Genomic DNA, 26,217 nt, shown 5'->3' with positions numbered 1-26,217 from the left:
AGAATACATTCAAACCAACTCACACACTTTTGACTTTCCTGTACACCAATTAGATAGACTCAATGGAGCACGCAAACAAACAGAATAATGTAAGAGATTAATGAAAGGCCAGAAAAGAGCTCATATAATAACATCAAATGCAAACAAAAAGTGGTCAAGTATGATGAAGCCGATGACCTCCAATAGAAAAAGAGAAAGATAAAAAAAGGAGATAGCCATGTTATGATGAATGATGATATAATACAAAACATTACAAGACAATGATAAATTTGAAAGAAAAAAAAAAAAGATTCAAGTTCTGGTACGTGCGGTCTTAATCAAGAAAATATATGAAACGAATCAAAATGAAACAGTCAAAGCAGGAAAGAGAGAGAGAGAGAGAGAGAGAGAGAGAGAGAGAGAAGTAATAAAAGTATATAAAAGAAACCAATCAGATACTATTCTTGAGATTTGGAGAAATTCGAAGTCGATGACATAGGAGATGAAAAGAGAAAGAGAACAAAGGAGATAGATACATTAGGATCCAATGACCAATTCTATCTCAATGATACAATACATAGCAAAATAATGATAACTTTGAAAAGGAAAGAAAAAAATCAAAATAACACATTGCAAAAAGTTAAACAGACCATATAATGGCTGAGGTAGCAAGCTGCAAATTAAACATGCAAAAAGCTAAACAAACCATATAATGGCTGAGGTAACAAGCTGCAAATGCTGTTAAATATCCATTAAAAAGCCAAATGAGAGGAAATTGTTAGAACAATCATACCAAGAACCAACAAAGAGGTTCTTTTTAGAAACCAAATCTTCCAGCAAAAAAGGATCATTATACAGTCTCTCACCTGGGTTTTTTTGCATGTTCTTGCTTTCCTAGGAACAAAAAGTGAGGTATTAAGCGTGCATTCTAACAGTCCAAAACATAATCAACTAGTACCAAAAGGCCTAAAGGTAGCCTTTGCATAGGCAAATTTTCCAATAACTCATAATACATTCAAATCAACTCACACACTTCTGAGTTTCCTATACTCCTATTAGACAGAGTCAATGAAGCATGCAAACACACAGCATAATGTAAGCAATCAATGAAAGGCGAGAAAAGAACCCATATAATAACATAAAATTGAAACAAAAAGCGGTCAAATATGACAAAGTTGATGACCTACAATAGAAAAAGAGAAGGGTAAAAAAGGAGATAGATATGTTTTGACAAAGGATGATATAAACAAAACAAAACAAGACAATGATAAATTAGAAAATAAAAAAAAAAGATTCAAGATCTGGTATGTACGGTTTTAATCAAGAAAATATATGAAACGAATCAAAATGAAATAGCCAAAGCAGTAAAGACAAAGAGAGAAGTGATAACAGCATATAAAGGAACCAAATCAGATACTATTCTTGAGATTTGGATAAATTCGAAGTCGATGATGTAGGAGATTAAAAGACAAAAAAAAACAAAGGAGATAGATACATTAGGATCCAATGAACAATTCTATCTCAATGATACAATACATAGCAAAATAATGATAAATTTGAAAAGGAAAGAAAAAAAATCAGAAAAAAACATTGCAAAAAGTTAAACAAACCATATAATGGCTGAGGTAACAAGCTGCAAAATGCCATTTAATAACAACTAAATAGCCAAATGAGAAGCAATTGTTAGAACAATCATGACCAAGAACCAACAAAGAGGTTCCTTTTAGAAACCAAATTATCCAGCAAGTGAGGATCATTAAACAGTCTTTCACCTAGCTTTTTTTGCATGCTCTTGCTTTCCTAGGAACAAAACGTGAGGTATTAAGCATGCATTCTAACAGTCCAAAATATAATCAACTAGCAACCAAAAGGCCTAAAGGTATTTAAACAGTCTTTCACCTAGCTTTTTTTGCATGCTCTTGCTTTCCTAGGAACAAAACGTGAGGTATTAAGCACGCATTCTTACAATCCAAAATATAATCAACTAGCAACCAAAAGGCCTAAAGGTATTTAGCCTTTGCATAAGCAAATTTTCCAGTAACTCAAAATACATTCAAATCAACTCACACACTTTTGAGTTTCCAATACTCCTATAGATAGACTCAATGGAGCACGCAAAAACACAGGATAATGTAAGCGATCAATGAAAGGCAAGAAAAGAACTCATATAATAACATCAAATGCAAACAAAAAGCGGTAAAACATGACGAAGTTGATGACCTACAATAAAAAAAAAGAGAAGGGTAAAAAAGGAGATAGATATGTTATGACAAATGATGATATAATAAAAAACAAAACAAGACAATGATAAATTTGAAAAGACAAGAAAAAGATTCAAGATCTGGTACGTACGGTCTTAATCAAGAAAATATATGAAACGAATCAAAATGAAATAGCCAATGCAGGAAAGACAACGAGAGAAGTGATAACAGCATATAAAAGAACCAAATCAAATACTATTCTTGAGATTTGGATAAATTCGAAGTCGATGACGCAGGAGATGAAAAGAGAAAGAGAACAAAGGAGATACATACCTTGGAGGTCATAAGGAGAAGCCAACCCTTCTAAACATCATCGCGCTTTAATTTCTCTGGTAACCCATAACTTATGGTAAAATCAAAACTTTTCTTGAATCTTTTTCCACTCAGGCAACTGAAACTCGAGACAAAGAAAATAATCGAGCAAGATCAGAACCCACAAGACCTACTCCTTTAAAGAACTGGATCTTTGGCTTAAGATTCTTACCAATGTCTGAAAGTAGGATTCAGAGAATCTGCGCTTCTGAAAGAACAGATCGAGGATAACCAGGCTCGAGAAGAGAACATAGGCAGGCTGTGTGTCCGTGCAAGAAGAGAGAACAAGAAACCTCTACAGAGGCTGTGTCCGTTCAAGAAGAGAGAACAAGAAAGAGAAGGGAGCGCTTTAAAGAAGAAACAGTGGTTGAAGAGATATATATATATATATATACACGTACACGTGTGCATTTATGTAAAACCTTTTCGCCGCCTCTGGAAAGAAAAACAAGGGCGCTTTTTGATAGGTCCCGATCAGAAGCCAAAAGAAAATTAATAAAGAAATTCTCTTCGGGTGAGAATAAACCACAAAATTTTAGATTCAATAATTGTCTGCTTTCCTTGCTGCTTGGGAATGGTTTAAATATATAAAAATACAACCGCAAACTCCTACTTTTAAGCAACTAAAGATAATGGAGGAAATGGGATAGTGCAGCAACTGCCTGTTGACCGATTCCGCCGCAATAGCTATTTTATCCCCACGTTCTGTGACAGAAATATGTAGCTTAACACTTTTATTAGTTTTTTTCTCTCTCATCATCATCACATTGCCACAAAATCCAAAGTGTTGCCATTTCTTTTTTTTTTTTTAATTTCAAAAGAAAAGAAAAAGAAAAAGAAAAAAAAAAACAGATGGAAAAATATAATGAAGATGAAACAAACTTGTGAAGTTTAATCGACAGCTTACCTGCACTTTGCTGAGGATTAATTCCAACCCCATCTGCATGAAGAGTCCATGACAATTTAGAAAAAAAAGAACTTAGGTGATAATAATCAATATATATGCACACGCACGCGACTCTATGTGTATGAATGAATATTCCCTTACTCAATAAGAACAACAAAGATAGACAACTCAAAAGACAACATAGTTGGCACATGCTTCTTACAGCAATTGACTGAATACTGCAAAACCTGGTGTCTTAAGGAAGAAAGTTGACTGAGTACGAGAAATACAGCTGCATATATCTTGCTCCTTAATAACTAACAGTGCATTCAAATATTGAGGCGGACCTAAATACAGTTCAAAGTTGTCTCAAGCTTTCCGACTCAGAGGCTAACTAGAGAACCTACTATAGATGTTCTTTGTATTGGATTCAACCACAATATCTTGCCAGATTATTAAGAAACCAGACCCCGATTCTCTTGAAAAACCCGCTAACTAGAACACCCTATACTTTTCATGGCCGGAGTTTTACCAATCTTCAAAGACAATTCATGAACTCCACAATTAGGTTAAATTCTCTAACTTACCATCAACTATTTATTTCCACACTGATTGCCGAAACTAACATTCCACAACTCCATTTCAATTAAAAAAAAAATCATTACATGAGGAACCAAGTAATAAATATGGAGGCCAATAAGCTATTCAATTTCAATAAAACAAGCGTATATGCCCCCTCACCGTTCTCAATTATAGTCGGGATAAATATTTGTAAGACACAGATGACTGAAGCAACTATAAATCATAATTTTACACGACCAAAAAATATCGATGTTTATAAGAATGATTACCATGACACACCAACTAGTTGAACGTTAAACTAGACAGTGTGCAGATTTATATGGCGCCGAAGAAACAACAAATTTCCTGGCAGCATGCAGGGTGCAGAGACATCCAAAAGTGAAACGGAGCTTCAAAATTTACATACAGTTTGGGTAGATTTATATATATGTAATGTAAACTAGATATGAAAATGGGAAAACAAAATAAAAAAACCCAAATAAATATAAGATAGAAGGAGAAGGGCATCGAAATTACTGTTGGTGATGATGGCGCTGGTTTGGGGAGGGACCTTGGAGCAAAAGGCCCGGGGCTAGGGTGAGCTGAGGGGGGACAGCGTAAGTGAGCGAATGTGTGTAAGCCCAGTCAAACATGACTGTTCTAGGAGGGGCGGGCCACCCACCTTCGAATGGTCTTGGTCCATCGGACCGTGAACGGATTTAGCCTCTGGCCTCTGGGCACGTCGGAACCGCATGAGTTCACCGGGGTGGAGCACGGTCCGCCAAAATCGGCATAGATTAGGTGCTATTGATGGAACATGGTAACCTTCCGATTGATCCCTACTTATCCATCCCCTCCCTATTTCTGCCTCTTTAGTTGGAACGACTGCCTACCCTTGGCCGGTGAAAGCTATGCACTGATTCCCTCTTCTCGTGTTGGGAATTTCTCGGCCGTGAATTTAAGAACAGCGGTGAATGGAGCTGCCTCTGGCACGCTAAATCTTCAATTTGGCGCTTGAAGGCAAAAGGAAGTGAATCTCAACGAAAATTGATAGAGAAACAGGAGGGGTAGATTGGGAGATGATGGTTTATAATGGTATACTGACACTTTGAAAGGGAGCTTTGGATCTGAAGTGAGAGTAACTTTGAAGGAGACCTTTCCACCAGTCGCAATCTTTGTAATTCTAGGGTTGTAAAATTCGACCGGTCCTTTCTCCTTCCAACAAAGAAAAAGGAACCTGGGGGATCAGTTATACATACAGCGGAGGAGACGGCAGTATATCAGTTGTCGCGTACTTATGACGCTGATTTTTTTTTTTTTTTGTTTTATCAAAAAAGAATTTTCAGTCATTTATTACTGGGCTTGTCACTGGAAGAAGGAGAGCCAGCTTTCGATAGTCTTAGGCCCATATAATCGGGCTAGGCCGATCCTATACTTTTTAAGGCCTGTGTTCAATATGTAACTTAGAAGTTAGATGTATGAATATGGATGGAACTTACACATTCTCCCAAAATCCAAAGTGTTTCCATTTTTTTTTTTTTTTAATTTTCTGAGTCGTTATTTAATCTATTTTAATTATTTCTATATAATAAAATTTATATTTTTATTTAATAAAAATTTGTACTAAAATTAAAATTATACAATTAATGAAAAATATTAATAAATTCGTAATATATGTGTAACACAAGATAAAAAATTAGTTTGCATAATTTGGAGACAACTAAATTTATTGTTAATATAGAATAACTAACATTAAATAATTTTAATAGAATAATTAATTTCTTATTGATAATATTTATCACGTTATAGTCGATAAATAACCTCTGACAAGTCCTTAGATTAAAAAATAAAAAATAAAAATTGAAAACTTGGTTTTCAAAATCCCTTAATAATTAAGCAGGTAATTTTTTTTTTTTTGTAAGCCAGAAAATAAAATATTATAAACAATGTAAAGGGACACTAGATGCATACAAAGAGGAAATCTTCAAGTTAGTCAAAACAATAGGCCAGACCAAATATTAACTAATTGGATAGAAATTTACTCTTAACACTTATTGAAAAGAGCATTTAGATACCACCCACCAAAAAATTCATGTACTAAAATCAATTGCTACAATTTGAGGGCCTCAAAACTTATTCTCGAAAAAATTTCAGTGGCAATAAGGCCAGAAGCAACATAATTTTGCCCACTAGGAATAATATTACATACTTATTCACTAATGCAACAAAAATACAACTCTTGAGTTATATTAGAAAAACACATACAAATCTTGTTTATTTTAAGAAAAAATACAAAGGTTTTCAATGTTCATTTGTAATTCATAAAGACAGCATAAATTCCTAAATAACGACAACCATTAAAGAGAGCTTGTTAATTGAATTCACAGAGTGCTCTAATTAAGATAAAACATAGCAATAACCTTTTCATTGAAGTAAGAGTATCGTCCATCATGTTTCTGCAAATAAAAATATTCTTACTTTTAAATTAGGAGAAGAGACAGACATTTACAATGAGGGAATTGGTTGTTATAGATGGACAATATTAACACGATCACCAGAACAAAAGTAGAATTGATCATTTTTAAAACTTGCTCCAAATCTTCACAATAGCAATGCTTTAGAGGTACAAGCAAACAATCAAATATAGGACATTGCTTTTACAACTTGATTACAAAAAAGAATAAAGAACTACAATATATTTTACCTTACTATATATTTTACCTTTCCAACTAGTATTATGATGACGCTAGCTAGACGTGTTACTAGTTCAATCACAAATCTTGATGAGAAACTATATTTTACCGACTTGTTTGCTTGAGTTAAAATGCATAATTGATGCAAATTGATCATGACATAAAGATAGGAGAAAAGAAAAGTAAGAATTTATATGCAAAAAGGTCGAAGACATGAATCACCACCTCTGATATTGCCAATTTTCACAACAAATATCTCCTCTCATCTCACAATGTTTCCTCACCTCTCATTCTCATTCCTTCAATTCACCTCACAATAATCTTCAATCCCCATAAACTACCAAAAAAAAAAACCACAAGTAATCTGTGTATGTAATATCAATACATTAGCTTTGTTTAGCGCTAAATGACCCTACCCACACTAGCACGCTATGTTTCAGTTTAATTAAATCGTTATAGACACTTATAAAACAGTAAAAAAAACATAGACATAAGAAGGTTCTAACCTAATCAGCAAGTTCAACTTGTATCTTCAAAATCAAGTCATCCTCTATCATTTTTAAATCATATATTGAACATGTCCAGTGAATACACAAGCACTTAATAGCTACATTTTCAATATGTTGTAATACACGATTATATACCACCATCAAAAACTACAAATAGGATAATTTAAAGCACAATTTACCTAAAACATGTTACATCTGGATTGGTGTACCAGTATAGGTACAAAATACAGTATAAAAATTTCAAGAAAAATTTTGATGATATAGGAGAGAAAAAGAAAAAGAAAAATAGGCTGTTCAAACACTACATTTCTCTTCAACGTCATCAGTAGAAGAGAACATCAGCATGTATGCGGTGCATAGTCAAGCATCCTTAAAAGGGTCAATCTATTTCTACTGGTACATCTGGATTGTGGTACCAGTATAGGTACAAAATACAGTATAAAAATTTGAAGAAAAATTTTGATGATATAGAAGAGAAAAAGAGCAAGAAAAATAGGTTGTTGGAACACTTGCATTTCTCTTCAAGGTCATCAGTAGAAGAGAACATCACTATGTATGCGGTGCATAGTCAAGCATCCTTAAAAAGGTCAATCTATTTCTACCGGTACATCTGGATTGTGGTACCAATATAGGTACAAAATACAGTATAAAAATTTGAAGAAAAATTTTGATGATATAGGAGAGAAAAAGAGAGAGAAAAATAGGTTGTTGGAACACTTGCATTTCTCTTCAAGGTCATCAGTAGAAGAGAACATCATCATGTAAGCGGTGCATAGTCAAGCATCCTTAAAAGGGTCAATCTACTTCTACTTATGACACCATAAAACACAAGAAAGAAGATTCGTAAGTACAAAAACTGACCAAACAAACAGGAAATCTTGGACATTAACTGAGCCAGACTAGAACTCACAAGGAATCTTTGGTTTAAGCTTTTTGACAAGCAAATCTGACAGTACTATCTACAACATTGCATGCTCTCATCCACAATAAAAACAAATTCGCTATTTCATTGTAGTCACCTTTTATATGGTATTTTATGAGATTATGACGATGGCTGTGCAGGCATGATAAAAAAGGAGATTCTATAACATTCTAACTTAAAGAAAACTTTAGATGAAAAAAAGGGGGTGTAATTTAGTCCAAATCATTAGGTAAAGAGGGTAAAGTATCTTCTTCCCTCTACCACTGATGTAGCTTCCACCACTCAAGCAGCTCCAACCCTGTCTCGCGGAATGAGACGTAGCTCAGAGCCATGTTTGAGAAAGACATTGCCTGAGATAGTTCATTAAATACCATTAATTTATATAAAAAAAAAATTAAATACCATTAAAATGTGAGGGAAATGAAAAACTATATCATAAACAACTTGAATCACAGTACATAGAGTTAAGGTCATATTTGCAGTATAAACTAACAGCAAAATTTCAAAGACTTCTGAGATAGCACATGAAACTTAAGAATGGGGTTGAGGTCACCGGGAAATTTGCTTTCTCCCATTTGAACAGGAAAACAAACAAAAAGTAAGAAATAATAAAGTTCATCATATGACCTACCTGAGACTGACAAGTTACAAAAGCAATTAGAGCTTGCAGCCAATCACGGAATGGAGATGGCAGCCAATCATGGCTGACTAGCCATGATCGGGCATGTTTTTGTAATCTAATATTCATACAGATTGCAATATCTGCAATCTATATAAAGATAAAAGCACGAGAGAGGGGGAGGCTGTAAGCTAACAAACCCCATTTCTTAAACTATAAACAAATGAATTTTGGATTTTGATGGGAAAAACATCCATCAAAGAGAAAGAACTGGTATTATTATCCCATCAACTGTGTAAAAGCATGGTAAGAATAGCAAATGAAATAGAGCGTATATAACAGAATTTGAAGGGACAAGAAAAATTAATTTATATTCCCATGACAGGCTCCCCTTGGAAAAGAGTCTCCACTTCAAGATATAGTGAAAAAACTCCTGATCGTTATACTCATTGTCTCAGATCTCAGAACATTGAACTCGTCCTATGGAACCTGTTAAATAAATATTAAAATTCTAGGTTTAAAGGTTTTCTATATAGCTGAAATATGTGGGTTCTTTTAGCGATGACATTTCACTTGCAACAGCTACAGATCATTAGTTACTATCTCTTACTTCAAACATAATTTTTATACACATTGACACTAAACTGGTGCTCCTACTATAGATGCAGGCACACCCTCCTTTCCCTCCACCCCACAAAAAAAATTCCAAAAGAAAAGAAAAAGAAAAAGAAAAAAAAAGCAGATGGAAAAATATAATGAGGGTGAAAAAAACTTGTGAAGTTTAATCAACGGCTCACCTGCACTTTGCTGAGGATTAATTCCAACCCCATCTGCATGAAGAGTCCATAACAATTTAGAAAAAAAGAACTTAGGTGATAATAACCAATATATATTCGCACTCACGTGACTGTATGTGTATGTATGAATATTCCCTTACTCAAAAAGAACAACAGAGATAGACAACTCAAAAGACAACATAGTTGGCACATGCTTCTTACAGCAATTGACTGAATACTTCAAAACTTGATTGTCGTAAGGAAGAAAGTTGACTGAGTACGAGAAATACAGCTGCATATACCTTGCTCCTTAATAACTAGCAGTGCATTCAAATATTGAGGCGGACATACATACAGTTCAAAGTTGTCTCAAGCTTTCCGACTCAGAGGCTAACTAGAGAACCTACTATAGATGTTCTTTGTATTGGATTCAACCACAATATCTTGCCTGATTATTAAGAAATCAGACCCCGATTCTTTTGAAAAACCCGCTAACTAGAACACCCTATACTTTTCATGGCCGGAGTTTTACCAATCTTGAAAAACAATTCATGAACTCCACAATTAGGTTAAATTCTCTCACTTACCATCAACTATTTATTTCCACACTGATTGCCGAAACTAACATTCCACAACTCCATTTCAACAAAAAAAAAAATCATTACATGAGGAACCAGCGCTAATAAATATGGAGGCCAATAAGCTATTCAATTTCAATAAAACAAGCGTATAAGCCCCCTCACCGTTCTCAATTATAGTCGGGATAAATATTTGTAATATACAGATGACTGAAGCAACTATAAATCATAATTTTACACGACCAAAAAGTATTTATGTTTATAAGAACGATTACCATGACACACCAACTAGTTGAACGTTAAACTAGACAATGTGAAGATTTATATGGCTCCGAAGAAACAACAAATTTCCTGGCAGCATGCAGGGTGCAGAGACATCCAAAAGTGAAACGGAGCTTCAAAATTTACAGACAGTTTGGGTAGATTTATATATATATATATATAATGTAAACTAGATATGAAAATGGGAAAACAAAATAAAAAACCCAAATAAATATAAGATAGAAGGAGAAGGGCATCGAAATTACCGTTGGTGATGATGGCGCTGGTTTGGGGAGGGACCTTGAATTCCTCGGCCGCGAATTTCAGAACAGCGGTGAATGGAGCTGCCTCTGGCACGCTAAATCTGCAATTTGGCGATTGAAGGCAAAAGGAAGTGAATCTTAACGAAAATTGATAGAGAGAAATAGGAGGGGTAAATTGGGAGATGATAGTTTATAATGGTATACTGACACTTTGAAAGGGAGCTTTGGATCTGAAGTGAGAGTAACTTTGAAGGAGACCTTTCCACCAGTCGCCATCTTTGTAATTCTAGGGTTGTAAAATTCGACAGATCTTTTCTCCTTCCAACAGAGAAAACGGAACCGGGGGGATCAATTATATATACAGCGGAGGAGACAGCAGTACATCAGTTGTCTCCCTATCGTATTTGCGTACTTATGACGCTGATTTTTTTTTTTTAATTTTATTTATCAAAAAAGAATTTTCAGTCATTTATTACTGGGCTTGTGACTGGAAGAGGGAGAGCCAGTTTTCCGTAGTCTTAGGCCCATATTATCGGGCTGGGCCGATCCTATACTTTCTAAGGCCTGTGTTCAATATATAACTTAGAGGTTAGTTGTACGAATATAGATCTTAATAATTCGCTTCGTTCACGTTCACATTCTTTAATGGAATAGTTAGTATTTTTCTTATTTTATAAAGATTTATAAATTCGAGTCTGAGTTATGTATTTTTAATATTTTTTATTAATAAAATTTATTATAATTGATATATATATATATTATCTAATTAATGAAACATATATATTTTTATTTAAAAAAATTAAAACAGTAAATATAATAATAAAATAATGACAACAAGTTATTATTTAAAATTGAATTTTTTTTTTTCAATTTCTGTTAAAGTATTTATGCTTCTAATCACAATATATCTAACTACAAAAGACTTTATAAATTGGCACAATAAAAATTTATATTTCTTGGAAAACTTGAGTTTAATGTCTTTCTCCCCATTTCCTGATATACTGATTGAGTTTCATTTAGATTTTAATTTAATGCAACCAAAATAAAAATAGAATGTAAAATAAACAAATATTTGAATGACAATAATATTGTAAATCATTTTATATTTAATTAAATGGAAATATTCAGATAAAATTAATTGGATTGTATTCCAGATATGTAAATTATGATTAATTTTATATATGAAATAATTAAGATAAAAAAATAATACAGATTTAAACCAAGCAAGAAGTTATCACTGTTGGCTCTAAAAATAATTGATTATTGGAGTAAAGGAAATGAATTCTTATCTTCACCCAATTGTGAGGCCTACCCAAAGACATGGTTACATATATCTGTATGTGTGCATATATATATATATACACATATGTATATATATTCCTCTGAAATAATTAGGCCATAAAAGTCTCTGAGAGTGAGTTTCACTAGGAAAAGAATGTTCAATGTCCTTTCTTTTTCTTCTCAATATCACAAATCAAGTGGCATATGAAGCATTAACAACGCAGCGAGCATCAGAAGCCACCATCTTCCATTCAATTGGTTGAAGCTATGTGATCCATTGTTGCTGCAGGCCAACCTCTGATTATGGTAAGTACAAACCGTCTGCTTCCTGAAACCAACTACAAACACTTGTTCAATAAATTTAAACCAATAATTAATTTAACCCACTAAGAAAAATGCATCAAAAACCAATTATTTCATACCTGGAAGAGCAGAAAGAAACAACGTAATCAGTTCCTGAACATGTAAAAATACTGGTAGGATCATCATATGCATAACTATACGCAGTTGGACAAGATTGCTTGAACTTCTTGGAGTAATACGTAGGTTGACAAACTACTGGATTTCCATAAACACCCCTACAGCAATATGCATCGGTGTCGAAAACGTCGCAAGCACTCCGGCAAGCTATAATCTTTCCGTTAGATTTAACGGCGAGCTCCGGCGGACAATTTGGTCGGAGGTCAGTGTCGCAGCCGGCGATCGTACAGTTTCCCCTACCGTTAATGGGTGTAACAACTACAGGCAAATTAAACCCATCAACTAGACTAACGTCGTAAAAATCGAGAACTGCGAGCGTAAATTCGGCAAGTGAAGCTGGAGGTTCGCCTGAGGCTTTACACTTGAGAGACGTGCCGCATGCACCTGTCTGGCATGAACCGTTGCCGTTTTTGTCAAACTTGCAGCCGGTTCGGCCCCAAATGCGTCCGCTCCATCCAACTGGTGCATTGAAGACGATAGATTGGCCGGATTTTAATGCAAAACCTCCACCGTTGAAGTTTTCGCCCGGTGTAATTGCCGGCCAGATTGTGTATCTACAGTTGTTTACTATTGTGAAAATTCTTGCACATTCTGATAATTTGGGTCCTGTTAATTTAATAACACAATATTAGTGTAATAAATCCTTTATGTATAACAGTGCAAGATATATATATATATATATATAAGTGTAACTGATATACCTGAAGAAATGGTAAAGAGGAGGAGGAGAAGTGGTGAGAGGAGATGAAAATGTGTGGCCATCTGGTTTCCTGTTCGGTGTTATGTGAAGGAGGGAGATTGAAGGCAGTGAAAATTTAGGAAAGGAAGAATATAAAGCAAAAGAATACGTGTTTAGTTTAGTGATTATTATGGGGAAATGCAATCTTGTTGATTCCTTTCCTAATCCCTTCCTGCAAGCTTATTCAGATTCCAACCTTCCTCTTTTGGTTTCACCTTTCAATAGAATCTGGACCCACTCAATCCCCACGTGCTCCTCTTTCATTCGCCAACCTCTCCTATTCTTTACCAATTACCACCATTTTCTTTTTTTTTTTTAATACAAGAAAGCAAACCAGGTTTGCCAGGTAGTCACCATTTCAATTACCTTTCCAAAGTATATATTATATTTTTACAGTATAGTCTTTCATGAGTTAAGCTCTAAGTACTAATAAAAAGTTGGAGTTACTATTTGTGACAATCGTCTCTCGTTATTGATCACCTTGTTTAAAAGTTGAACAACGAGTGCACTATTTATTTTTAAGATAATATGGTGTGATCCAAGAATCCAAGTAAGCTCGAGTCCCTTTAAGGCTCCCCATAACTCCGCCTAAAGAACAGATCAAGATTTAATTTTCTTGAACTGTCCGCCGGGCCAATGTTCATCACTATCCTTACTCAGCGCACCTGCACAGGTAATGCCATTGCTCTCGTGACGGATTCCATCCGTGTTAATCTTGATCAACAAGTGTCTCCTGCTTTTGGCTGTGGCGATTCGACATTGTTGATTTAAGGCTTGAGAATTGAAACGTATACTTAGTCATTCTAAAAATGTCATGTATCAATTTATCCACGTTGAGCGGTTAACCATAAAAAATCAGGGTGTTTCGCTGCTTCCATAATAACCAGTATGTAACACCAAATATCGTCCTCCGATCCTAAAAGGAAAGATATTAATTGTATTGATTTTATAAGTTGGCACAGACCCAATTGTTAAAAGGCATACTAAAGGAAGTGTGGGAAACCGTTAAAAGGAATAATCTTTTGCCAAAGAGCCTTCGTCTAATGTCACTCCCTCAAGACATGATTGGCGTCTTCAATGCCACATCCACATACCATGCAACCCGGATCCTCCATCATGTGCCTTTAGACCCTCTCTGCACTGGTAAGTAACCCTCTCCTAAGGATCAATCACAAGAAGTGTCGGATACACTGTATGCTTGACCATCTCCACGCTTATAAAAATTTTAATTTATGGATAAATGTAGTTTTTTTAACCAAAAATTCCACTTATATGAAGATTTTTGGTAATCCAAAATTAAAATCAAATAGTTACAAAAATAATTTTAGCATCTAATAACTAAACGTAAACGTACTCATATTTTTCCTATCATAAATTAATTTTGTCATAACTTTTAATTATCCATTATTATTCAATCATTCGGTCATAATTATTATATTTTATAATTATTAAAATTTTTTAATAAAAATTTATCTTGTATACATATATATTAACTATAATACAACATAAATAATATTTAAATAAATATGCGTATAAAAAAAATAATCTAATTCAAACTCATAGAAAAATTTATATTAACTATTAAGTTAAACTACACAATTGTTAGTAACTCTTAAGTTATATCTCAATAATTATTGTAGAACCATCTAAATAAGATATGTTTTTAAGTAATGTAATTATTTAGGGATGTGGATTAAATTCTCTAAGCCAATTCACTTTGAAATATTTAAATTAAAAAGTGAAATTTTTTAATGAGAATTCAACTAAACTAAGAAAATTCTTTATATAATTTCAAAACCAAGAGATATATATATATATATATATATATATATATGAACTATTTCCAAACAAGAACGCACAAAAACTTGTACTACAAGATGTTCCCTGTTTTTACTGTTATACACTATGTTTCATCATGGTCAGGCCTGGTGAGGTTGGCCCAGATCTGGTGTAGTTGGGTACAGGGCCAACTCTTGAGGTCCACTCCAACTAACCCTAATATTTTCTTTTCTCCATTGACATCGAACCCAGGTTAACCTAAAAAGCCCAGGACCCACCAGACTGAATACCTTTTCATTCAATTTTTTTTTTTTTTTTTTTTTTTTTTTTTCACACAGTAGAATTATACATTTCATCCTATTCACCACCAAACACATGCTAAATAATGTTACCATTATTTCAAAATATATTAAACAGACATGATATATCGTTGTCAAAAACTTGGTAAGCAAACCAGATTCATCTGTTTCTCCATAAGATAGGATGAAATGTATTTTCGTGAGTCAAAAGTGGAGGGTACAATTTTGCTACTTGCTTTCATCTCATAGCTGGCTATTTCTCCTCCTCAGGTCCCCTCAATTTTCTTCTCCTTTTCTTCTTTCGCTGCATCCAACAGTAGTCTATTATCTTGACATAGTTGCACCGCACATGTAAGGTCAGAATAATTAACATTGGCCTACATGAAATGATTATAACCCTCCCATCGATTTTAATAGTATTCAATGTTGACTTCAAATCTGCCCTCTTATTTCTTGCTTTAACTTATTATTTCTTTATTAAAAAAAAAGATATTTAGAATCCAATAGAAAGCTACAGCACATAATTTAGAAATAAAAAGAAAAAAAAAAAAGAAAAAAAAAAAAAAAAAAAAAGTCTCCAATGGAATGATTATGACATGCTGAGTGATGGAAACATACTTCAATTTTACAAATTATGAGATAATGAGATACTTATTTAAATTGAAAAACAAACCCATTTAAAAATTTAGTTGTGACTCGACTCGAGAGTGTGTTCGACGGACTAAATGGATTCAATTATGATAAAGGAAGTAGAGAAAGAAAGAAAAATGTTGGAAAAAAAAGTTCAGTCTTCGTAAATATTGTTGCTGTAATAGAATGGCCAAATTTGACGGAGGAGAAGCACGGTATAGATGAGGATGGTTTAGACATGTCGCCCGAGTTCCAAATTAGGTCTTGGAAACGTACCAAACCAAACCATGATTGGGATCCTCTCTCTAATAATTAATTAATGGCCAAAGTGAAGAGACTAATTTAACCCAATCCAAAAGGAAAGGAAAGAAAAGAAAAGGCTAATAAATTTTGATTCCTTAACCCTAATAATAAGGTAATAGAGATTAAAAAGGAGGAAAGGAGGGAAAAAGGTGTTAAATCTTTTTGTAAAGCCAGTTGGTACACGTGCGGTGCTAATCATGTTTACCACCAAAGTCCCCCGACTCAAAGCAATCATTCACCCCATCCCTCCCCCTCCCAAAGACCCAACTTTTTCTTCATCTCATTATTATTATTATTAGAAGAACAAAAAAATATATATATATATTGAACTAGTAGCGGTGAAGATGAAACGAGCGTACATGGGTTGCTTTGGTGATGAGAAGGTATCTCCCTTTGTGGGCCATCCCGTTCGTGCATTGCATGAGAGGTTGGGCCCGTGACCTTCCTGTCAAGCCCATAAAAACAAAGAAGAGTGAGATGAGCTTTAGTCACCCGTAGGGGAGAGAGATATATCACCCGCCAATTCAAAAGCTTAAGGCTGAAGCCATACCCAACATCCGGAAAAAAAAAAAATAAATAAAAAAAAATGAACATGTGATCGGGGAACTTGTGTTGAAATCCAATACATTATACAATGATATCGATGTTTTAAGGGATATGAAGAAGGCAGGTCCCCACTTGGGCGACTCAATTATTGACCAAGAAACTTTATAAAGATAGAAAAGAAAGAAACCCACTTTTCTTTATCTATTTAAAGAGTCGATATTAGTCGCCAGCAACCACCGTCACAGTCCACAGACTCAGTCCGTAACAATGGCTTCTGAGAAGGTTGAGACTGTGATTGCTGGAAACTACATTGAAATGGAAAGAGAAGAAGACAATTCACGTTCGTCAAAGAGTAGATTATCTAAGCTGTTTTGGCATGGTGGATCCGTCTATGATGCATGGTTTAGCTGTGCCTCTAACCAGGTACGCATGCATGATACACACACACACACACACACATATATATATATATATATATATAGAGAGAGAGAGAGAGAGACCCGCACCCACAAAAATCTGATTATTGGAAATCAATGAGTTATGCAGGTTGCACAAGTGCTGCTTACGTTGCCGTATTCATTTTCACAACTGGGGATGTTATCTGGGATTATATTTCAGCTGTTTTATGGGTTGATGGGAAGCTGGACTGCTTATCTCATTAGTGTCCTTTATGTTGAGTACAGAACTAGGAAGGAGAGAGAGAAGGTTGATTTCAGGAACCATGTTATTCAGGTGATCTATAATCAAACTTACATAATTTCCATTTCTTGTTAATTTTAGCTACTTATGTAAATGATTTTGCGATTAATCAATAATTTAACGTTTTGTTACTTGATGGGTTATAATTAGTGGTTTGAAGTTCTTGATGGGCTGCTGGGAAAGCACTGGAGGAATTTAGGCTTATTTTTCAACTGCACTTTCCTTCTGTTCGGATCCGTGATTCAACTAATTGCTTGTGCAAGGTATGTTTATCTCATTAATTAATTTATAATTGTAATTAATTTGGATTAAGTTAATTAATATAATTAAGGTGGTGCATGCATGCAGCAATATTTACTACATTAACGACAATCTGGACAAGAGAACGTGGACTTACATATTTGGCGCCTGCTGCGCAACAACTGTTTTCATACCTTCATTTCATAATTATCGAATGTGGTCTTTTTTAGGCCTCATGATGACCACTTACACTGCTTGGTATCTCACTGTTGCTTCTCTCCTCCATGGCCAGGTATATAATATACATATATATGGATTATATAATATGCTTATATAATTGATATTTACAATATTATGAATTAATTAGGTGGAAGGAGTGAAGCACTCTGGGCCAGCCAAAATGGTTCTGTATTTTACCGGAGCTACCAACATTCTATACACCTTTGGTGGACATGCTGTGACAGTGTGAGCATGCATTCAACAACTTCCCACCTCTATATTTTCGGCTAGCTAATACTATATGTATATAATTTCTGACGGGTGTATATATATGTATGTGATTAAATTGATAGGGAGATAATGCATGCGATGTGGAAGCCACAAAAGTTCAAGCTAATCTACTTTTTAGCAACACTTTATGTGTTAACTCTCACACTTCCGTCAGCTTCTGCTGTTTACTGGGCATTTGGAGACTTACTCCTCACTCACTCCAATGCCTTCTCCTTGCTCCCAAGGTCTGGTTTTAGAGACACTGCTGTCGTCCTCATGCTCATTCACCAGGTAATTACGAACAATATGATTGATTAAATTAATATTTACAGATATATAGAGAGATCATATCGGTTTGTGTTTGTATACAGTTCATAACATTTGGGTTTGCGTGTACTCCACTTTACTTCGTCTGGGAAAAATTCATCGGAGTACACGAGACAAAAAGTGTGTTGAAGAGAGCAGTGGGTAGATTACCAGTGGTCATACCCATTTGGTTCCTGGCTATCATTTTCCCATTCTTCGGTCCTATAAACTCCACAGTTGGCTCTCTTCTCGTCAGCTTCACCGTCTATATAATCCCTGCTTTGGCTCACATGGTCACTTTTGCTCCTGCAGCTGCACGAGAGGTCAGTCAAAGTTTTCATTCCTAATTACATCTTCAATAATGGGTATTACTAATATATATTAAATAATGAACGTTAATTTTGAACAGAACGCAGTGGAGCGACCACCGAAAATGGTTGGAGGATGGACGGGATTATACTCGATCAACATATTTGTGGTGGTATGGGTGTTTGTGATTGGATTTGGGTTTGGAGGATGGGCGAGCATGCTGAATTTCGTTCATCAAATTCATAATTTTGGCTTATTCACCAAGTGCTACCAGTGCCCATCTCACAAGCCTTAAATATTATTGCTCTCTTTCTTTTTTTTTCTTTTTTTTTCAAACAAGTTAATTAACAGATTAAGATACAGTGTTAATTTCTTTAAGTGTGTAAAGAGATTGGCTTTTCTAGTTCTTTTTATTTTTCTTTTTGGGAGGAGGGAGGGGGGTTTTTTATTATTTAATCTTAGATGGGTGGAGTGCCAAAGTTGATGGGTTTTGGTTTTATTGTTAAGGTTTGGTGGCGTTCATCATGCCCAACCCCATACCGATTCTACACTTCTTTCTTGTAACTTTGCGATTTACTTCGTCATCAATCATGCACCCAAATTGAAATGAATTTGAGTTTCCCAAATTGAAATGAAATGAATTAAATTAAATTATAATACAATACATTTGTACATATCAGGTCATGTCCAACAACAATATATGATGCGGACTCTCCTACAAAACTAATCTCTTTAGCTAATTCAGGATTGACACGACCCATTAGCTAATTATAAACTAATGAGATAATGATGACAGGCACAGAGTGTGCTTGTGTGTGTGTGTGTGAATCGGGCTTTCTCTCTCGCGCACCATCAAGAATAATCATGATTCAAAGAAATTAGTACATTAAATGAGGATGTTTGAGTTGATGATGACGAAACGATGGTCCACAGTGTGGCCAAACCCAAAGTGTTTGCTTTGCTTTTCTCTTCACTTTTTCCACATTGATTTGGTTCTTACATTTTGAGATTTCCACCCAACTTTTTCTTTTCTTCTTTTTTTATTGTTTTTCTTAAGAAAACACGTAATGTCAACATGGGTGGGTGTTAAAATTGTTAATTATCATTTTAATTATTCGATATATAAAAATATATACAAAAACACAATCTAAATAGACCCACAAATTCTTTATAAAAAAATTAAAATATAAAAACATTGAACTAGTATATATATATAAATTAGTAATATACAAAAATTTGAGGATGATGCTAAAAGATACCCACTAAAATAAAATAACATGTGATAGATCATGATCATGGCACAGTGGTACAAACCAGTTGGCTAAAATGAGTTTAAGGCGTAAGTAGGCATGTGGTGTTTATCAATTACTTGTCTATTTGGACGCTTGCCTAATTTGTTGTCTTTCTTTTCCTACTTCTTTTGTAACTTCATCAAATCTGTTTCATAATTCCACCGATATATTTCGACATGTCATTTTCACTCACCTCTCGTTTTAATTTAATTTCTCAATGTCGTGCAGATGTTACACAGAAATATAATACTGCGCATGTCTTTAGGGCGTGTGTATAGATAAGATGAGCGTCAAAACATTTATTTATCAGCTTTAAAAAAGTGGTTTCGTATGTGGAACCTAAAGCAAATGGAGGAATGGGGGGGGGGGGGGGGGGTGGTTAGTGTTGCCATGTTAATTGGTAAAGTAAAGCGACTTCGGTCTTTGTCTGTGAAAAGAAAATTTGGTCAAAACCAATCCAACACTCGGTCGTACCCACTACGAGTATATCTATTACTTGCTTGTTACTTTGTTGGATATTGTATGCATTGATTCATTTATATTTAATTGGTAGCCGATAAAATAAGTATATATATATATATGTAGTTATTTGTTTTAATTATGATTATGATCTTTAGCACAAGCAAAACTTTTCTTTTTTAATAAATTTATATATTTATTAATTAAATATTAATTTATACATTAATTGTAATGTAATAAAAATAATCTTTAAATAAATATGTACACAAAAATACACTATCAAACTCGAATTTATAATCTATTATAAAAGAAAGTATACACATTTCGTTCAGTTAATTAGTAGTTACTACAAGTAAAATAACTTATTTTATAACGAGTACGTTACTAAATTAAGTTATAAATAAACATTACTTACACACTAATTATGAACTGTTCATGAGATGGGAAAAGAGATCTGACCTTTGAAAAATAATGATCACATGTAAATGTCTTCTAACAAACGGCAAATGTGAAATCCGATTCACATAATACATCTTTGGCAGATTGCGTGCAACTTTTATTCATGATATTATCAGAAAAAAGTTGACGAGGAAATATATATCTTAATTTTAACAAGATTGCTGAACTGTTTGACTTCCTAATCTAAAATTGATGTCCGGGATCTATCATGTAATGGGAGTGTAACATATCATGCATGCATGCATGCGAGCAAGCAAGCAAGTAGTGATGTTTCAAGTTATGAACGGTGATTTATTAATTATTTGGTAGTAGTCAGTTTTTGCAGGTAGGAAGTGTAATTATAATTAGTTAAAATTGATGATCAGAAATAATTATGAGGATGAAGACAGGAAAACCAATAATGCCTTTCTCTCATCACAAAACAACATCCAACAAGCTGAGCAGAGAATAAAACAGAGTATATATATTATGTATAAATGTATATATATATTATATATTAGCGAGACGATCAAAATAAGCCCAAAAAAAACAATCATAAGATGAGAAACTGTGTTGCTTGCGGGTTGTTGTGTTGTGGAAAGGGGAATCAGAATGTTGATGAGGGTTCCTGAATAATCAATTAAGGAAACTTGGTAGGGATACACATGTATGGTGTCCTATCCATCCACGTCTCTTTTGATCGTCCCATTATATATATACATACATACATACATACATATTTATTTATATATAAACACACACATATATACGTACATACATACAGGTCATGTGATTGGTAGATTATGTGTGCGTCGCCTTGTGCTTGGACATCCTCAGGTAATTATCAAATTTGAGAAATATCTGTATATCCTGTTTTAGTCTTTAAAAAATTTTTTTTTTTTAAAAAAAAGAGGAACCCACCATATCTTGATGCTTACATACCAAGTGCATTGAGCAGAAATAAATGAATTAACATTTGATTCTAGAATTTTAAAGATGATAAGAAGTAAAGGTATGGGGGTAGCTTTAAATGTCTATTGTTAAAGAAAAGCTCACATGTACTGAATTGAAGGGTGTGAAAAGAATTAAATAAAATAATGTAACCTACCTCTCACAATAATTCGCACGCACGGTCTGATGTACATTCATTTTTGCCCACTTCTATCTAGCAGATATTATCTACCACTGGTAATACTGTAGATTTTGATTTTCAGTTGATTGCTGAGGCTAAAGTTTTTCTCAGTATAATCTTTTCTTTTTGATAAAGAGTAAATATCTAATAATGGCTTAATAAATTGGTGCATTGTTAAGAGTTTGACTTGAGATTTCGATGATGGATAAATAATTCGTACTTGTTTGATGCTCATCTAGAGTTGGCCGAAAAAGCATATTTCTTTTCTTTTCAGCTGAAGTGACTTTTCAATCCAAAATATGAACTATTATGGATCTCTGTTATGTTTCTCGTTTTCCCTTTCTTTTTCCCCCCCTTTAACCACTTTAGTCCGAAAACAGAGAGAGAGAGAGAGAGAGAGAGAGAGAGAGTCCAGAGGATGTAAATGTGAATTCACGGAGTATCAATGGAGGTAACTAGTCAAAAGACTTTAGAAGTTTCTACAAAGCTGCCATTTTAACACTGAAATATTTGGGGCATGGTCTCCAGTATCTGATTCTGCAGGATTTGTCTTCGTCAGATGGTTTTGTGGTGTCACGTAGCATTCTTTCTTCGTTTCTGAAAAAAAATGAAAAAGAAAGACTTTTCTTGGTGTTTTTTTGCTGGTTGATGCATTGCAACTTTTACTCAAAGGCTGCGTGCACGATAAGAGATTGGAACAGTAGGCTGTGGGTAATAAATGGGAGGCCCACCTCAGTCGGCCAAACCTCAGACTAAGCGACTTCCGCCCAGCTACACGTTTCCAGCTCAGGTGACCGAAGCTCTACAAATTATGGAGCGGCACCTTCTTCCAAGAGGAACCAAGTTACATGACTAATGGCACGGCAGAAAGCTCAGTCGTGAGTCTAGGGAATTTAAGTCCGTAGATGGGCTTGTTTATTTTAATGTTTCAAATACAAGTTTAGTAAGTTTCTAGTTCTAAGAGTCCATGAAGACGTAACCTTATTTAACTCTTTAATCACTAAAAGAGGGAAAAGATATCCAGGGGTAAAAATGATAGAATTTTTCTTCTACTTTCGAAGGCCATCTCATAGTTTACCACAAGTAGAATTTTCTACCTACTTCAGCGTAGAACTCTTCAACACGTCAACCCTTTAATCAATCTTCAACTGGGCTATAAACTATCAAGTCTGCTCAAGCCCTGATAACGTGATCACCAATTTGTCAAAACTTTAACTTCATTCAGCAAAAAAATGTCTTTTATTATTATTTTAACATTTGATAAAATATGTACACCATATTTTTCTCTAAACCATTGCCAATATGGTATCCAAGACTTTACATCTATTTCCACAATCCTTTGTAAACCCAAACAGAATTTGTCTGACTTAAACGATAACCAAACATAATAGCAGACATGAATCAGCTCAATGACCATTTTCAAGACTGTTAGTTCACACAGTCGAAACCCAATATATATGTATATGTATACATATCATTTCGTAGTACTACCAACATGAGACGCAGGATTTTGTTCTACGAACTCTATCTCGCAATGGATTGTTTCCTTGCTCCTTCAGGTTGTGCTGAAGTTGCCACCAAGAACAAGAGGGTGGTTGCTTTGCACAAATTAACATACAACTTCTACTTGGGTAAAACTACATGGACTCTATATACACCGAATAGAACAAGAAAACAGGAAGAGAAACATTTTCATCCTGGCTTCTGATCAAAACCCTAAATCTAAGAGAGAGCCGTTCATTCTCATTCTTACTTTTAGGTAATGAGAGGTCATTCCACAGAATAAGATGCAGTTCATGCTGCTCGAGAATAAATTAGGTGCAGCCTAGATAGCTAAAATGTACAAGTTATTTTTTATGCTTGGGACGTGAGTATAAGGGTTGAGAGAAAGCAGAAGGGAAAAGATGACGTGGAACAATTTGATAACTAGTAGTCTCTTTAATGACTACATTACAAAATTTACCCATCTCATTAGGTACATGCTGCAAACTGGCAACTTGATGATGGAGCTCGTGCAAGTCAGATGCAAACTCAGCAGCCTTACCTATATGTGTAGTTGATGGTTAGCATTTCTAACATTCCATTCAGGATCTGCCTACCTATATGCAAATGCATATTTAATAATGATATCTAATTCATGGGTAAACTTGAGCATCTAAATTTCAAGTTAGAAGAACGTAATTACATAAAGATTCCCTGTAAATGACTTTTTAGGAACATTTTTCTAGTAAACTAGTAACAGGATCTGCCTACCTATATGCAAATGCATATTTATTAATGATATCTAATTCATGGTTAAAATTGAAACATTTAACTTTCAAGTTAGAAGGATGCATTTACATAAAGATTCCCTGAAAATGAATTTTTAGAAATATTTTTCTAGTAACTTGTACTCAGCGGAGCACCATTCAGAAGCTGTAACATAAATTAATTCATGTGAGCATCTGCAAAAGAATGTATTTTCCATATTCTTAGACTGGAAAGAGAAAAGGAAAATACAGTCACCGGACTTCGTACTTCTAGATAAAAGTTGAAAAGAATTTGGCATAGGCGATTTGATTCAGGAAGAAGAGTGAAAGGAGAGATCTGATGGACCCCTTTAACTGAAATTAGCAATTGACATACATAATATCTATCTTGATTAAAACTGGAACACATGTGGAAGGACTTATCAAAGACAATCACAGGTTAAGCGAATATTTCAACTCAAACCACGGGAATTAGAAAGTTCTACAACTGTCTGCACAAGAAAAGAAAAGGAAAAGACACATAAACAAACAAAAACAAAAAATAAAAACTCTTATCAATATTGTCCATAGCCCATTATATTTCACCTTTCAAGAAATGCCCATGCTAGAGAGTCTTGTCCACTTTTATGGTGGGAAAACTCTTCCACAACATCCACAATGCATAGCATGACCCTATTTAATAGTAGAGGATGCTTTAAATTTTGTTTCACAAGTTTGAAAACTGAGAATTCCACTACTATGCAGCATAAATAGTAATTATGTTTCTTAACCTAAATGGCCAACCATCAGTATATTATTTTCTTTGGTTCATGAAAAGAAATCCTAATCCTTCTGTTAACGTGTATAAAAATAAAAGCATTCATTTCTAAATGAATCACGTAAGACACAAGCCAGATGCAAAAAATCCTAAAGTGCAGGCAAAAATATTATTCACAACGCACTATGTAGGTCACACCTAATAAAGTATGAATTTCTAAGCAAGTGAACAATAAATTACGAATGAATGTTACCAAGTCTTCCATGAGAACAGACAAATGAATATAAGATCATAATATATACTAAGTGTTGTTCTTGGATGAACAAATACCCCTGTAGGCTACGGTCCGCCAAATTAGCTCCTGAGCAATTCAAAATTCTAATTTTATATAGCACCCTTTGCCAGTGTTATCTATTATCTATCCATTCTGCGATCTTCATGGTAGCTTATTAAACTAAACAAAGGTACATTTATTGTTTTCTTTCTAGGAAATATAACATTAACTTTAAGGACTATAAAATAAGTTCAATTACCAATTCAAAATACAAATTAATTAATGAAGTATTTACATCATTAATCTTGTAGAATCTAGAACCATATACTTTACCACACACCATAGAAGGAATTTTGGCACTTTTATGTCATCTATGTCTTCCTATTTCCTACATAATTGTCTGCAGAGTGTATCTTTCGTTACTTGCTCAAATTGTTTCTCAATAATAAATTTTTCATTAAGAACAAAGAAATCTAGGTTGACAATGATGAACAGAGAGTGAAACACAAAAGGGTCTGCAGGATAGGACACTGCACTAGATCATCAAGAAGTGACTGACCAAGCCCAAAGGAGGAAATGCAATCTAACAACATCTAACAATAACCTCAGGTTACAAAACATGGATAAGGATAACAAGAATTCAAGGCCCATGTAGGTGTACAATTTGGTCCTTGTGCTTCCTGGGGGAATCGGATAAGTGAAGATTGTATGTTATAGCTATTAAATTGATTTTTGCGTGGCTATTGACCTCTGAGATTGTGATAACACAACATGTAGCGACCATACAAAGAGAGATTAGAGAAGCCTAATAAAAGCTAGAGATTGAAGTGGCCCCCCTGACCCAGGCTTCTTGCCATGCTACACCTTATGACTAAAACCACAACAACTTTTATGCT

The 26,217-nt window shown here is 34.4% G+C and overlaps 3 protein-coding genes across 4 annotated transcripts; 1 reads left to right on the top strand and 2 right to left on the bottom strand.

Moving 5' to 3' along the window:
- Positions 1-8,058: 8,058 nt before the first annotated feature.
- Positions 8,059-11,003, bottom strand: CCP2 (ubiquitin-fold modifier). Its single transcript, XM_088222839.1, has 4 exons — positions 10,829-11,003; positions 10,624-10,721; positions 9,540-9,572; positions 8,059-8,473 (listed from the first exon to the last, which is right to left on the bottom strand). The coding sequence occupies exons 1-4, from the start codon at positions 10,894-10,896 to the stop codon at positions 8,406-8,408; spliced, it is 267 nt and encodes an 88-aa protein (XP_088078965.1). The 5' UTR covers positions 10,897-11,003; the 3' UTR covers positions 8,059-8,405.
- Positions 11,004-11,860: 857 nt separating this feature from the next.
- On the bottom strand, positions 11,861-13,284 carry LOC110816743 (Pathogenesis-related thaumatin superfamily protein). 2 transcript variants are annotated; one of them, XM_088222785.1, is made up of 3 exons: positions 13,083-13,284; positions 12,324-12,987; positions 11,861-12,239 (listed from the first exon to the last, which is right to left on the bottom strand). In XM_088222785.1, the coding sequence occupies exons 1-3, from the start codon at positions 13,141-13,143 to the stop codon at positions 12,203-12,205; spliced, it is 762 nt and encodes a 253-aa protein (XP_088078911.1). In that variant the 5' UTR covers positions 13,144-13,284; the 3' UTR covers positions 11,861-12,202. The 2 variants fall into 2 exon arrangements, with proteins under 2 accessions (XP_088078911.1, XP_021900751.2); XM_022045059.2 differs by having other exon boundaries at positions 11,861-12,229; positions 13,083-13,218.
- Positions 13,285-16,791: 3,507 nt separating this feature from the next.
- LOC110816811 (auxin transporter-like protein 3) lies at positions 16,792-19,331 on the top strand. The gene is made up of 8 exons (XM_022045140.2): positions 16,792-17,100; positions 17,224-17,409; positions 17,527-17,639; positions 17,725-17,908; positions 17,984-18,081; positions 18,189-18,396; positions 18,477-18,734; positions 18,821-19,331. The coding sequence occupies exons 1-8, from the start codon at positions 16,945-16,947 to the stop codon at positions 19,013-19,015; spliced, it is 1,398 nt and encodes a 465-aa protein (XP_021900832.1). The 5' UTR covers positions 16,792-16,944; the 3' UTR covers positions 19,016-19,331.
- The last annotated feature ends 6,886 nt before the right edge of the window (positions 19,332-26,217 follow it).

Source organism: Carica papaya, chromosome 1, assembly GCF_054855325.1.
Source record: "Carica papaya isolate Zhongbai chromosome 1, ASM5485532v1, whole genome shotgun sequence".
In the NCBI taxonomy this organism is placed as follows: Eukaryota; Viridiplantae; Streptophyta; class Magnoliopsida; order Brassicales; family Caricaceae; genus Carica; species Carica papaya.
This window is presented reverse-complemented; position numbering and strand designations above follow the sequence as displayed.

Bases quoted from the DNA above. Each gene is read 5' to 3' on its own strand.
- LOC110816743 (XM_022045059.2), bottom strand. From the start codon at position 13,143: ATGGCCACACATTTTCATCTCCTCTCACCACTTCTCCTCCTCCTCTTT. The intron at 12,988-13,082 runs GTATATCAGTTA...TTAAATTAACAG, and splicing joins CCTCTTTACCATTTCTTCAG to GACCCAAATTATCAGAATGT. The intron at 12,230-12,323 runs GTATGAAATAAT...AGTTGGTTTCAG, and splicing joins GTTTCTTTCTGCTCTTCCAG to GAAGCAGACGGTTTGTACTT.
- CCP2 (XM_088222839.1), bottom strand. From the start codon at position 10,896: ATGGCGACTGGTGGAAAGGTCTCCTTCAAAGTTACTCTCACTTCAGAT. The intron at 10,722-10,828 runs GTCAGTATACCA...GCCAAATTGCAG, and splicing joins CCAAAGCTCCCTTTCAAAGT to ATTTAGCGTGCCAGAGGCAG. The intron at 9,573-10,623 runs GTAATTTCGATG...CTCTTCATGCAG, and splicing joins CAGCGCCATCATCACCAACG to ATGGGGTTGGAATTAATCCT.
- LOC110816811 (XM_022045140.2), top strand. From the start codon at position 16,945: ATGGCTTCTGAGAAGGTTGAGACTGTGATTGCTGGAAACTACATTGAA. The intron at 18,082-18,188 runs GTGAGCATGCAT...TTAAATTGATAG, and splicing joins GGTGGACATGCTGTGACAGT to GGAGATAATGCATGCGATGT. The intron at 18,735-18,820 runs GTCAGTCAAAGT...AATTTTGAACAG, and splicing joins CTCCTGCAGCTGCACGAGAG to AACGCAGTGGAGCGACCACC.